At 44.9% G+C, this 15,000-nt stretch overlaps 1 protein-coding gene across 1 annotated transcript in view; it reads right to left on the bottom strand.

Moving 5' to 3' along the window:
* Window positions 1-7,475, bottom strand: part of LOC143300020 (pinopsin-like) — a 12,132-nt gene extending 4,657 nt beyond the window's left edge. The window contains exons 1-5 of the mRNA XM_076613576.1: window positions 7,121-7,475; window positions 6,285-6,397; window positions 3,905-4,132; window positions 488-593; window positions 1-4 (exon numbers count right to left, since the gene is read on the bottom strand). The exon at window positions 1-4 is cut by the window's left edge and continues 56 nt beyond it. Of these exons, the coding sequence (XP_076469691.1) occupies window positions 1-4; window positions 488-593; window positions 3,905-4,132; window positions 6,285-6,397; window positions 7,121-7,475 (806 nt within the window). The remainder of the gene's footprint in view (window positions 5-487; window positions 594-3,904; window positions 4,133-6,284; window positions 6,398-7,120) is intronic.
* Window positions 7,476-15,000: the final 7,525 nt, after the last annotated feature.

Below are 15,000 nucleotides of genomic sequence, written 5' to 3'. Positions count from 1 at the left end.
CCCACTGAAAGAAACGAAAGAATAAAATCCATTCAGTTCAGTTCAGTTCAGTTACTCAAAGAGGCGTCACTGCGTTTGGACAAATCCATATACACTACACCACGTCTGCTAAGCAGATGCCTGACCAGCAATGTAACCCAACGCGCTCAAAGAACAGGAACAAGAATTACACAAAATCTCGTATTTGACGAACAATACTACATTAGAGCACTTGTCAGCATTCCGGCTCATTACTTTCAACAGTAGAAACGATAGAATGCGTGACTGTTACTATTAAAACGTTCATGACTATGAAGGAAGCACTTGTGATACTATTCTAAAAAAAAAAAAAAAAACAGCAATAACGAAATACAGGAAATATATTTCAATAACAGCAGTAAGAAGATCAACAATTTAAACAAACATATCAGGAACCCCCCTTTTTTTCAATAAGAGCAAAACTAAAATACAATCTGAACAGCTTTGACATGTGTTCCACGTTGCTTACCCAGCATGACGGCGATGGTCTTGGCCATCTTTTTCTCCACCTTCATGTTTTTTTTGGCGATGCGGCTGTTCTTGTCCCAGTTCTGGTTCCGAGACATGCTGCGGATCTGAAGAGAGTGGAAAAACAAAAAAACACTGGTGTCACTGCAAGCGAAATGTCTGCTTTCATTGTCAGTACCGCAACCTTGTAAGCGTCGCCCTGGCGTACAGAAGCCAGCTCACAAAACGTGAGAAAGCACACACACACACACACACACACACACACACACACACACACACACACACACACACACACCATATAACTGAATCAGCGTTACTTCACAGAACTCGTTTTAATATTTAAAACGGTGATCAAACTGGTTCTAATGTAGAAAGAAAGTTATTGAGAAAAACGGAGAATAGACAAGTGCTCTTTTCGGCAAAATCAAGCGAAGATCAAAAGAATAAAAACTGACACCAAACACCAGTTAGGAAGAGTGCCGAGCTACTTAGCACAATTGAAACATTGGAAACGTGTACTAAGCATCCTCCTTCTCCCACCCTCTCCTCACCACATGAAATGAACTTCTTGCCTTGCCATCTTTGTCATCAAACACACCTGGTCTTCAACTCCTGTCAAACACACCTGGTCTTCAGCTCCAGTGTCAAATTGACCCTGCTCTACGACCGTTCTGATACGTGGAGGATGTGACCATGACGACGCAGCAGAAGATACAGACATTCGTTAACACTTGAGGCGTATTGTTAATATCCCGTGGCCAGACAAAATCAGTAACGAGTTGGTGGTAACGGGCGGACAGGAGCCAGTCACCAAAAAGAACCTGAAATGGAAGAATCAGACGACGGGCGCAATAGCCGAGTGGTTAAAGCGTTGGACTGTCAATCTGAGGGTCCCGGGTTCGAATCACGGTGACGGCGCCTGGTGGGTAAAGGGTGGAGATTTTTACGATCTCCCAGGTCAACATATGTGCAGACCTGCTAGTGCCTGAACCCCCTTCGTGTGTATATGCAGGCAGAAGATCAAATGCGCACGTTAAAGATCCTGTAATCCATGTCAGCGTTCGGTGGGTTATGGAAACAAGAACATACCCAGCATGCACACCCCCGAAAACGGAGTATGGCTGCCTACATGGCGGGGTAGAAACGGTCATACACGTAAAAGCCCACTCGTGTGCATACGACTGAACGCAGAAGAAGAAGAAGGAAGAATCAGACGATGAAGTGGGGCTTGACTGAAGCCAACATCCAGCATCACAACCCACCAGGCTCTCACCTGGAACTCGCAGAAGGAAAGAAAGAGGGTACAGCCCAGAAACAGCTTGAGGGGTACCCAGAGGCAAAGCTGAAAAGACAGGGGATCAAGTGGACAGCCGCAAAAAGGACAGCCCACAGTCATAGTCCGATGGAGAAGAGTCGTCCACGGTCTGTGCTTCTTTGGAGGCGAAAAGTATAATACACCCGGTCTGGGAGAGGTCGTGCGTGGTCTGCATACACCTCTGTGAATGTATCGGAAACCTGCCCTGCCTCTCACCTTGCTGCACACACCCTCCCCTCACACCGATGTGTGCCCGCAGTGCAACGTCAAGTGTGTGCTTATCCTTCTCCGTCCCTACAGATTATGTATGGCAGTCAGTCGTTTTAGACTATGACCATCAGAACAGCAGAAGAGGTAACTGCTGTCCCGACTATCTGGGCCAGAAATTGATTATAGAGGAGAGTGTCTTACTCAAGTTACATCCCCACTCTCTCGTCAAGAGGGTTTTAGGACAGTCGGTGTTGGGATGGTTCCCAAAGGCCAGCTAGCCCCCCAAGGCTGCAGCACTAAGACCCAGTGCAATATAGCCTCCTAGTTTGAGAGTCATAGTCCTTCACAAAAGACTAAGCTGTAAATGATTTCCCACTGCATTGGAAAAACAATTGATAATACAGCTCTAACTTTGCTTTTGGCCAAACTGTAAACCTACGTCAATCTGTGATATAAGTTCATACACACTGGCCGAGTTCATAGTTTTGGTTTCAAGGGGGTGTCGGAGCGTGCAGACAGGTCCACACACCACATGTGCTGAGGGGGAAAAGGAACAGATGGCCGACCATCACATAACTCAAAGTGCTGATTTTGATTGCCTATCCACCCCACCCGCTCACCGCCATGTAGACTTTTGATTGCCTATCCACCCCACCCGCTCACCGCCATGTAGACTTTTGATCACTTATCCACCCCACCCGCTCACCGCCATGTAGACTTTTGATCACTTATCCACCCCACCCGCTCACCGCCATGTAGACTTTTGATCACTTATCCACCCCACCCGCTCACCGCCATGTAGACTTTTGATCACTTATCCACCCCACCCGCTCACCGCCATGTAGACTTTTGATCACTTATCCACCCCACCCGCTCACCGCCATGTAGACTTTTGATCACTTATCCACCCCACCCGCTCACTGCCATGTAGACTTTTGATTGCCTATCCACCCCACCCGCTCACCGCCATGTAGACTTTTGATTGCCTATTCACCCCCACCCGCTCAAGGCCATGTAGACTTTTGATCACTTATCCGCCCCACCCGCTCACCGCCATGTAGACTTTTGTATCTGACTGCCCATTCACTCACCGTCATGTAGACTTTTGATTGCCTATTCACTCCACCTACTCACCGTCATGTAGACTTTTGATTTTGATTGTCCATTCACTCACCGTCATGTGGACTTCTGATTTTGATTGTCTAATCACTCACCGTCATGTAGACTTTTGATTGTCTATTCACTCACCGTCCTGTAGACTTTTGATTGCCCATTCACTCAGGTCATGTAGACTTTTGATTGTCTATTCACTCACCGTCATGTAGACTTTTGATTGTCTATTCACTCACCGTCATGTAGACTTTTGATTGCCCATTCACTCACCGTCATGTAGACTTTTGATTGCCCATTCACTCACCGTCATGTAGACTTTTGATTGCCCATTCACTCACCGTCATGTAGACTTTTGGTTGCCCATTCACTCACCGTCATGTAGACTTTTGATTGCCCATTCACTCACCGTCATGTAGACTTTTGATTGCCCATTCACTCACCGTCATGTAGACTTTTGATTGCCCATTCACTCACCGTCATGTAGACTTTTGGTTGTCCATTCACTCACCGTCATGTAGACTTTTGATTGCCCATTCACTCACCGTCATGTAGACTTTTGATTGCCCATTCACTCACCGTCATGTAGACTTTTGATTGCCCATTCACTCACCGTCATGTAGACTTTTGGTTGCCCATTCACTCACCGTCATGTAGACTTTTGATTGCCCATTCACTCACCGTCATGTAGACTTTTGGTTGCCCATTCACTCACCGTCATGTAGACTTTTGATTGCCCATTCACTCACCGTCATGTAGACTTTTGGTTGCCCATTCACTCACCGTCATGTAGACGCCGTAGTAGGAGAAGATGATGAAGCCGAGCGGGATGACGAGGCAGGTGAAGAAGATGGTGATGATGTAGCTGGTGTAGGAGGCGTTGGTGGACTCCCACACCACGCTGCACGAGATGCCCGCGCCCTCCAGCACGTACTCGTTCCAGCCCACCAGGGGGAGGAAGGCCCAGAGGAAGCCCCCCAGCCAGCACGCCAGGATGGCCACGAAGGCTACCTGCCCCAGCACACCACACAACGCATCGCCATCACTACGTATGTCTCATTCCTCTATGAATGTATCGGAAACCTGCCCTGCCTCTCACCTTGCTGCACACACCCTCCCCTCACACCGATGTGTGCCCGCAGTGCAACGTCGTGTGTGTTTGCCCTAATCCGTCCCTACAGTTTATGTATGGCAGTCAGTCGTTTTATACTATGAGCATCAGAAAAGCAGAGGAGGAAAATGCTGTCCCGACTATATGGGCAAGAACTTTGATTGTGGCGGAGAGTGTCTAACCCAGGTTACAACCCCACTCTCTCTCAGCCATGAGCGTCTTAGGTAATTGGGTCAGTCGGCGTTGGGATGGTTCCCAAAGGCCAACTAGCCCCTAAGGCTGCAGCACTAATAGCTATTGCAGTTTTGCCTCCTAGTTTTAGAGTCATAGTCCTTCACAAAAGACTAAGCAGTAAAATACTTCCCATTGGAATAAACCACTGATAATACAGCTCTCACTTTGCTGTTGGCCCAACTGTAAACTGATGTCGATCTGTGATATAAGCTGAGTACTGGGCCCCTACATCAGTATCCACCCAGGTTTGTTAAACATGACCTTACTGATGGCAAATCAAAACAGAGGACTTTGTGTGTTTCCTTGTTCAAAGCCTTTTAGAGGCGAGATAATAGGTACCCAGACCTTACTGATGACAAATCAAAACAAAATATACCGAGGAGCTTGTGTGTTTCCTTGTTAAAAACCTTTTAGGGGCCAGATAATACGTACCCATGTTCGTTTAAATCCTTACTGAAGACAAATCAAAAATAAATGTATTGAAGACTTTGTGTGTTTCCTTGTTAAAAACCTTTTAGGGGCCAGGTAATACGTACCCATGTTTGGCTGATATGACCTTACTGATGGCAAATCAAAACAGAGGACTTTGTGTGTTTCCTTGTTCAAAGCCTTTTAGAGGCGAGATAATAGGTACCCAGACCTTACTGATGACAAATCAAAACAAAATATACCGAGGAGTTTGTGTGTTTCCTTGTTTAAAACCTTTTATGGGCCAGATAATACGTAGCCATGTTTGTTTAAGACCTTACTGATGACAAATCAAAAGTAAATGTATTGAGGACTTTGTGTGTTTCCTTGTTAAAAACCTTTTAGAGGCCAGATAATACGTACCCAGGTTTGGCTGATATGACCTTACTGATGGCAAATCAAAACAGAGGACTTTGTGTGTTTCCTTGTTCAAAGCCTTTTAGAGGCGAGATAATATTCTCAGTTCAGAACTGCGGAATGACTGAACATTGCTCTTTCATCAGACCATTTGCTTGATGTGACTGAGATGTCTCACTATTATTGCACTTCGTATTTATGTTTTGTGTAGTATGTGTGTGTGTGTGTGTGTGTGTGTGTGTGTGTGTGTGTGTGTGTGTGTGTGTGTGTGTGTGCGTGTGTGTGTGTGTGTGTGTGTGTGTGTGTGTGTGTGTGTGTGTGTGTGTGTGTGTGTGTGTGTTCATGGGCGTGCGTACGTGTTTATCATTAGTATCGTATCTTTGTAATCCCCCTCAGGAGGGGCCTCGGCCTAGAGTGAATAAACTTCGTTTCGTTAGCTTTCAGAACCGCCGTCAGTTTAACGTTTTTATCTCCTGTCTGGGCTTTCGCAAATCCATCATTCAACAACTTTTCGTTCGCACGTGTGTATTCTTTAACTCTCTCCATACGAACGGCGAAAGAGAAGACGTTAACAGCGTTTCACCCCAATTACCACCATCAAAATATTGCAAGCGGAAGGCTCTCATACTGAAGAGGTGAATGTTGACAAAGAATACCACAATTCTGACGACGGAAGCTAAATGTTGGGTCATTCAGACACCCACTGGACATCCGAGGGGTCTGTGTAGAGGAGAAGAGAGGACTGGCCGTACTGAGTGAGTTAACACCATTATGACTAACTGTCGTATAAGTAAATCATTCTATTCCCTTATTACTTTAACATTCTTTCCCCATTCTTTTATATACCAATTCACAAAAAAAAAAAACCAAAAAAAACCCCGCTTGCTAAGCTATCAATATTGCAACAGTAACTTCGTCGATGAAAACGCATGGCGTGTGTACATATATATATAGGCTTCCACGAGTTGCAAACACTGACACTCCGAGACTGACCTTGTGGTTGATCTTCGCCCCCAGCAGAGGCTTGGCGATGACGACGTAGCGGTCTACAGAGATGGCGCACAGCAGATACAGGGAGGTCATGCCCAGAAAGTACACCATGAAGCCTGTCACACCCACACAGCACTGCGCGTTGAGTAAACGGTTAATTAAGAAGAATGTGAAGATATGTTGAATTTGATAAAAAACAAACAACAACAACATTTTTTTTCTTCTTAAAAGAACCCTCTAACAGCAGCCTACACAGACACACACACACACACACACACACACACACACACTCTCTCTCTCTCTCTCTCTAACACACACACACGCACACACACACGCGCGCGCGCACACACGCACGCACACACACAAACACACACACACACACACACACACACGCGCGCGCGCACACACGCACGCACACACACAAACACACACACACACACAAACTCCCACTCAACACATCCCTGAACACACAAAACCATCCACAAACATCCCCCACACCCCACCTCCCCACATACATACCTATATACTTCTACACACAAACACCCCCTTCCCACACTCACACACACAAACACCACCACCGCCACCGCCACCCCCACAAACACCCAGACAGCACCCCCACCTCCACCCCACCACACACACACACCCACTCCCACTCCCACAACACACAGACCCCCCCCCCCAAACTCCCCCACCCCACACCCATCCCCACTCCCACAACACACAGACCCCCCCAAAAAAAACTCCCCCACCCCACACCCACCCCCACTCCCACAACACACAGACCCCCCCACCCCCCGGCCCCCCCAAACTCCCACACCCCACACCCACTCCCCACAAACCTTCAATGATACAACCCAGACGCCCGTAGAGCCAGCGGCCGTTCCAGGACGAAGTCATGGAGGGGAAGGTGCCGAAGCAGGACATGCCCAGGTCACACACGTTGAGCGAGATGACGAACATGTTGGTCGGGGACCGCAGCTTCTTGTTGCAGGCGAAGACGACGAGGCTGAGGACGTTGAGCAGGGTTCCGAACACCCACACCACGCTCAGCACGCAGGCCACCAGCGTGTAGGCCTGGTCCGAGATGCGGTGCGGGTGGTGGTGGTAGGGGTCCAGGGTGGTGGTGAGGAGGGCGGCCTCCAACCCGTCCCCTGCCAGGGTCGGGTGCACGAGCAGGGAGGTGGAGTTGGGCATGGTGAGGATGGTGCTTCCTTCTTTAAAAAAAAAAAGAAAAGAAAAAAGAAAAAGAAAAAAAAGAAATAAAATAATGTAACATAACATAACTCTAATATGATATGATAATGATAATAATTCGATTCATTTTTTATATAGCGCAGAATTTGGCAGTACTCTGTACACACACACTCCACTCACATAGATAAAATGGAACATGTAAAATAAAATAAAATGAACAAGAGAAATTACGATAAAAACAAAGTCAAATGAAATAGTAAATACAATGAATCATTTTTACACCGCGCATAATGGTGCGACACACCGATTCATGAACCAAACCCACACACCACGAAACAGCCACCCTCACCGCCCTCCGGGTTAGCTAATTGAATGCTTCACAAAATAAAGGTGTCAAAGTTGGGGTGTAACGCAGACTGGATAGCAGCGTGGGCGGAAGGGGGGTTGGGTGGTTGTGGTTCGTTGGGGTGGGTAAAGGCTGTGAAACTAAATCATGTTCCCCGACTGTCTTCATTTTAGGTATTGAGAGTTTCCAAGAGTGTTCAATGGAACAACAAAGATAACCGATGATTTTTGTGTTTGTTGCGTGCTGGCTATTTCCTCTGTGTTTCTCTGACCCAACGAACTCTGGCATGGAAAACAGGATCTTTAACTCTCTCCATACGAACGGCGAAAGAGACGACGTCAACAGCGTTTCACCCCAATTACCATCATCAAAATATTGCAAGCGGAAGGCTCTTATACTAAAGACGTGAATGTTGACAAAGAATACCACAATTGTGACGACGGAAGCTAAAGGTTGGGTCATTCAGACACCCACTGGACATCCGAGGGGTCTGTGTAGAGGAGAAGAGAGGACTGGCCGTACTGAGTGAGTTAACGTGCGTATTTGACCTTCATAGGAACGAAGGAGGTCAGATACTAGTTGGTGTACCCATCTGTTGACACTGGAGATTGGAAAAAGTCTGTCGGCCGGGTTGCTGGCCCCGGGGTTCTCAGCCATCGGCGAGGAATTCTCTTCAGTCTGATATTGATTTGTATTATATATTTTCAGTTCTTATACCCGAAATCCACCGCAGACACACTATATGAAATCGAGAGCGATTAACACATTGCTGGACAATGTAACCTCATATAGTCTAATATTCATGGTCACAATCAAAAACTGAATACCAAACAAACAAACAAAAAGTCCCATCAAACTGTCAACAATGAACTGTATCCTGACCAACATTATATTACTGTTAAGAAACCTACCACTTTCCCTGGGTGGTTGACTTATCTTTCTCTCCCATCACTCTGAGTGTGGCCCACGACAGCACATCAGAGTCACCATGTCTCAATCACACTGAGTGTGGCCCACGACAGCACATCAGAGTCACCATGTCTCAATACACTGAGTGTGGCCCATGACAGCACATCAGAGTCACCATGTCTCAATCACACTGAGTGTGGCCCATGACAGCACAGAGTCACCATGTCTCAGTCACTCTGAGTGTGGCCCATGACAGCACATCAGAGTCACCATGTCTCAATCACACTGAGTGTGGCCCATGACAGCACATCAGAGTCACCATGTCTCAGTCACACTGAGTGTGGCCCACGACAGCACATCAGAGTCACCATGTCTCAATCACTCTGAGTGTGGCCCACGACAGCACAGAGTCACCATGTCTCAATACACTGAGTGTGGCCCATGACAGCACATCAGAGTCACCATGTCTCAATCACTCTGAGTGTGGCCCACGACAGCACATCAGAGTCACCATGTCTCAATCACACTGAGTGTGGCCCATGACAGCATATCAGAGTCACCATGTCTCACTGAGTGAAACATGCAGCCAGGGAATCAGGCAAACCATGTGCTACACGCCGTGGCGCGCTTTCAGTCTCCGGCGCCTTCATAACACTAAGTAAAATGGGAACACACGCTGCCTTGTTGGCAATGTACTGTTTTTTGTATGAAACAAAACGTGAATAAGTAAAACCCATCACAAATTTTTACTTTTTGCGAGATCAACGTGCTTTTCACGTAAGTCACGTGTCCTATGAATTCCAGAGGTTGAAATCCATCTAAAAAGATTTTTAACAATCCTAATTTACGGCAGGATATTAAGCCGAAGGAAAGCAACCACAGCAACAAAAAACAGCATAAGTTTCTACAAACCATTAAATATCTCCGACTAGGTATCCGTGACCAAAGTTAGATAAACATTGGACCACACACACACACACACACACACACACACACACACACACACACACACACACACACACACACACACACACACACTCCAGTTCTCTCTCTCTCAACTATGTATTTCAGGGTGTAGCGATCTGTATTTAAATTGGATCTTCTGTGTCGTTTATTTTATTTTATTTTATTTTTTAGTACATATACCTTCTTTCACTTAATAAATACAAACATTCCGGCACACAGAGAATAGAGAATTAACGTTTAAGATTAAACTTCAGAAAGGAAAAGAAAAGGCTGACATAAAGTCCAAATGACAACTAACGCTTTTACAGACGAAAACTCACCTTTCTTTTTTTTAGCTGGCTTATCCCAGGTAGGCCAGTGATAATTCGGTGCAAAACACTTGGAGACAGATGCACCCCACAGCAGTGGATATACAGCACTCCCTCTGCTGGTACCACGGCTGCAGCTCCACTGTCCTGAGTCTGTGAGGTGGCGGCAAGCTGTGGTTCACTTTTATATATCGTCAGCATGCTGCACTGCACTGTCCCCGCACTTTCTCCTCGGACACAATCGCGCGGGCAACATGCTCATTCACGAGCAGCGCCGTGTCTTCTTTTCTCTGGGCACATCAATGACAGCCATCAGGTACCAGCTCTTAAGTCTGCCTTCATGGCAGATATTGAACTCATAATTTGCTGTACTGACGTTGAGATATCGGTGTAACTGACCCTTCAGTGTTAATGGCCAGCTCGCTGATCATATTCGTGTAATCTCAAAGAATCTAAATGTAAAACATGTGCCGGCTTAAAACAGAAAAGAAAAAGAATGAACATTTAATGTGACAAACTTCCTGCAGCTCTTTACCTTCCGGAAGGATAATAAGTATATAACCAGGACTGTTTTGTAGGTGTTCGCAGACAGAGAGAGAGAGAGAGAGAGAGAGAGAGAGAGAGAGAGAGGGAGGCGCTCAATAATCGATCACCGTTAGTAGTTTGAATGCTTTGTGTGTGTGTGTGTGTGTGTGTGTGTGTGTGTGTGTGTGTGTGTGTGTTGTGCATCCTTTTGGTTTTAATATTTTCTACATTGCCAATGTTTACGTCCTGTCTCGGGCGTTCCCTGCACACACATACACACGCGCACACACACACGCACACACGCACACGCACGCACACACACACACTGACTGACTGACTGAAACCATTTATTGTCAGATTAACTGTTTGTTGTACTGATACTTTCGCAACCATTTGATTAAAATATTAACTGAGCAACACAAGGAAATTCTGATTTGAGGGAAGGTATGATTTAAAAAGAACTTATTTAACAAATCAATTTACCAAATGTCATTAATATCATTATCTCAAAAAATATTCTAACGCACACACATACATACGTGTCTCCCCCACCCTCTCCCTACATACATCCATGCATGCACACAAACGCCCATTATAATTCCCCCACCTCATTCCCCTGTCCACTCACTCACACACACACTCACACTGTCTCTCACTCTTTCTCATCAAATTAAGGTTTCGTAATGTAATCAAGACGACATATTACATGTTAGGGTCGAACAGTTCCACTAATTAGAATAATGGGAACTTTGCTCTACAAGTAAATCTGACGCTATCACCCAAAACGAAACATTACTTTGGATTAAATAAAACAGAGGGGAACCTCTGCAGCATAAAAAAAAGAAAAAAAAGGGGATGAAACAAATTAGAAACACACACACACACACACACACACACACACACACACACAAAGAATGCAGCTAATCCCAAACATTTTCTAAATTCGACACCAGCAGCAGATTCAAGACAAATTACAAGTCTAATGTACAGAATTCGTTTAAATGCCTTTGTACAAAATTTTCTAAAAATATAAAATGTATATGCGGTAAGCAAATAACTGTAAGCCATCTACTCGTTCATTGTCCGAGCATAAGACAGTTAATTCCAAAAGATGTAATTGTGTGTGTGTGGGTGTGTGTGTGTGTGAGGGGGAGGTGGGGGTGCGGGGGGAGGTGGGGTAGAGGATGAGGTATGTGAGCGTATGCATGCCTACACTGTGGGAGCAACAGGATATTGGAACGTATATATATATATATATATATATATATATATATATATATATATATATATATATATATATATATATATCTTTGTATATATGTGTGTGGAGATATGGGCATATGTGCGTGTGCTTGTACAAGTAAGTGTTCATCTGTGTGTGTGTGTGTGTGTGTGTGTGTGTGCCGTGGAAGCTGTGATACGTAGACTAGAAATGAGTGTGTGGAGGAGGGGGGTAGAGGAGGTGCAGGGTAATGTGTGTGGTGTGTGTGTGTGTGTTGGAGCTCATGTACGTTTATATGTATTTGACTGTGCTTTCATATCTCTGAAACTGCATGTTCGGTGCATATCTGTTATGCATGTGTGGGTGTATATGTGAATGTGTGTCTTCATGTTTTACATCTATTTGCTTATTTATCATCTTTTTTTTTTTTTTTTTACTATATAGTTATTATTTATTTATTTATTTGTGTAAGCTTATCTATCATTCATTCACCTTTTTTCTTTTTTTTTCCTCAAGGCCTGACTAAGCGCGTTGGGTTACGCTGCTGGTCAGGCATCTGCTTGGCAGATGTGGTGTAGCGTATATGGATTTGTCCGAACGCAGTGACGCCTCCTTGAGCTACTGAAACTGAAACTGAAACTGTAATTGATGACTTTTCTTCCAATATTTCATTAGCCACTGAAAAGATTTTGAATGATTATTCATTGCTTAGAATGTTTTCAGAAATTTTAAACTCCAGTCCAGTTGGTATCCTCCTTTGGTGTATTAAAATTAATTAATGTTGTTATTTATATTTATATTGTTGTAGGTTAATACTTGTTGATATGCATATACATATTCTCCCCCCCACCCCCTCTGACATCTCATTCAATACACACCACAATCTCTTTAGACTTTTTCTTATAATAATCTACCTTCCTCCTGATTCATAACATGAACACTTTTTACACTTCTTCTTCTTCTTCTGCGTTCGTGGGCTGCAACTCCCACGTTCACTCGTATGCACACGAGTGGGCTTTTACGTGTATGACCGTTTTTACCACGCCATGTAGGCAGCCATACTCCGTTTTCAGGGGTGTGCATGCTGGGTATGTTCTTGTTTCCATAACCCACCGAAGGCTGACATGAATTACGGGATCTTTAACGTGCGTATTTGATCTTCTGCTTGCATATACACACGAAGGGGGTTCAGGCACTAGCAGGTCTGCACATATGTTGACCTGGGAGATCGTAAAAATCTCCACCCTTCACCCACCAGGCGCCGTCACCGTGATTCGAACCCGGGACCCTCAGATTGACAGTCCAACGCTTTAACCACTTGGCTATTGCGCCCGTCACTTTTTACACTAATATTCACATGCACTCCCTTTCCTTTATCCACTACTTGACTGCTTTCCGTCTAAAAACACTTATAGTGAATAGACGTTAAACTGAACACACACACACACACACACACACACACACACACACACACACGGTGCCATTTAGAAAAACCTGTGACTGGACTACTTTTCTTCTAAAGGTGATGGCTGGTTGCTGATAAGGCTCATAATACTATTAACCCAGCAATGATGTGCCACCACAACAACGAATCCACCTAACCAGTGCGCATTACAAGCCAATGACAATAAATGAAGCCACATTTCTCATCAATCCATCCAATTCAGGGAAGAAGCAGGAAACTGGTGTTAGCCTGATGAAGTTAATCAAGAGAAAGGAAAGGAGTCACAGAAGTATGATCGCGAGTGTAAATAGTTGCCAGAAAAAAGCCGGGGGAATGTGGGGGGAGGGGTTTGGGGGGGGGGGGGGAAGGGTGAAGGGTGGTGGTGGTGGTGATGGAGGGTGTTCACCATCTGACCAGAGTGCAGCTTATAATCAGAGAAACACAGGCTTGGCCCGCTATTTGGTTAATTATCATCAGCTAATGGAAGGGACAAAGGCTTTTTCCTACGTAAGGCGGATCAGCGTTGCCTGTTGCTGACCAGCTTTGGGTCACACACCACAAATAGCAGTAGCAAAAAAACAAACAAAAAACAACAACAAAAAAACAAACACACACACACACACACACACACACCGAATCCACTTTGGCTCTCCACATCAACAATAGATTCTCTTGAAGAACCGGTATGCACCCAAGAAAGAATTTCAGCATGGTTTCAAGTTTTGTGCTTCCCTGGTTTGTTTTGTGGGCTTGCTGTCTGCCGCACTCGCTCTGATGACTGAATACCATTCATGTCGATAATGTGACTGCCGTGGCCGAACGTATTGTAGCACACGTTTTATTTTTATTTTTTTCTCTCCTTTGTTTTCTCTCCCGTTTTATTATTATTATTATTTAATGTTTCTGTCTTACAGTTCTAAATATACTGTAACTCATTATACCTCAAAGGCACCGTCCTCTCTATACCCCCCACCCCCACCACCCGGCGAACCATGAAGCTAGCTCATTAGGCGATCTCCTTCTTGTCTCATGTCGAACAGTGTCCACGTCGTACCGTTAGTATTACAGTCTTTCAGCAGTCAAGGCTGTCCTGGTATTATCAGTCTGCCTAATCATCCAAATTACTCTCCTTGTCAGTATATATATATATATATAGGACACGTTCTTGTAATTAAACAGTTCTATGGTGGTGAGCGCATTAAACAGATTTCTTTTCACTTCCATTTCGGGGTTTCTTAGTGGTGCGATCTTGCTGATGACAATCTTTGTTTTTGGGGTGTCCAATGGAGAATCTTTTAATAGATTGGACAACTAATTTGCTACTGTCTCTTGGGTCAGATGTTTTCATATCGTTTAGCCCGCAGTGGATCACAACAGCGTCCACAGATTTCTCAGTCTTTGAGGACGATACAGTCGATTTTAGTGTCCGTTCTAGGTCGTCAGTTGTACGAGTTTTGCGCTGGATTACACGGGAAAAACCGTAAGAACGGCCAAGCCTCTTTCCGTTCACCCCGCTCATAACCGAGTCATGTTAAAAAAAACCCAAACCAAACAAACAAACAAAATAAAAAAACTTCGGGAAGGTCTTGATTTATTTCCCCATTTTCTTCGTAGACTTTTGGAGTTCTTTTTTTTTTTTTTTTTGAAGACTGCAATTTGTCGTCATGATGACAGGTGACGTCATTATTTTGTTGCTTTCTTTCTTTCTTTTCTGTTTTGTTATCTTTTTGAAGTTTTCCTGTGTGATCTGTTTGAAGCACTCTTGCAGTACGTTCAGGGGCCTTGACTGGAGTGACAAGGACAGG

Source organism: Babylonia areolata, chromosome 25 (assembly GCF_041734735.1).
Source record: "Babylonia areolata isolate BAREFJ2019XMU chromosome 25, ASM4173473v1, whole genome shotgun sequence".
Classification (NCBI taxonomy): domain Eukaryota; kingdom Metazoa; phylum Mollusca; class Gastropoda; order Neogastropoda; family Buccinidae; genus Babylonia; species Babylonia areolata.
The sequence above is the reverse complement of the archived record's forward strand: the minus strand, read 5'-3'. Positions and strand labels throughout refer to the sequence as shown.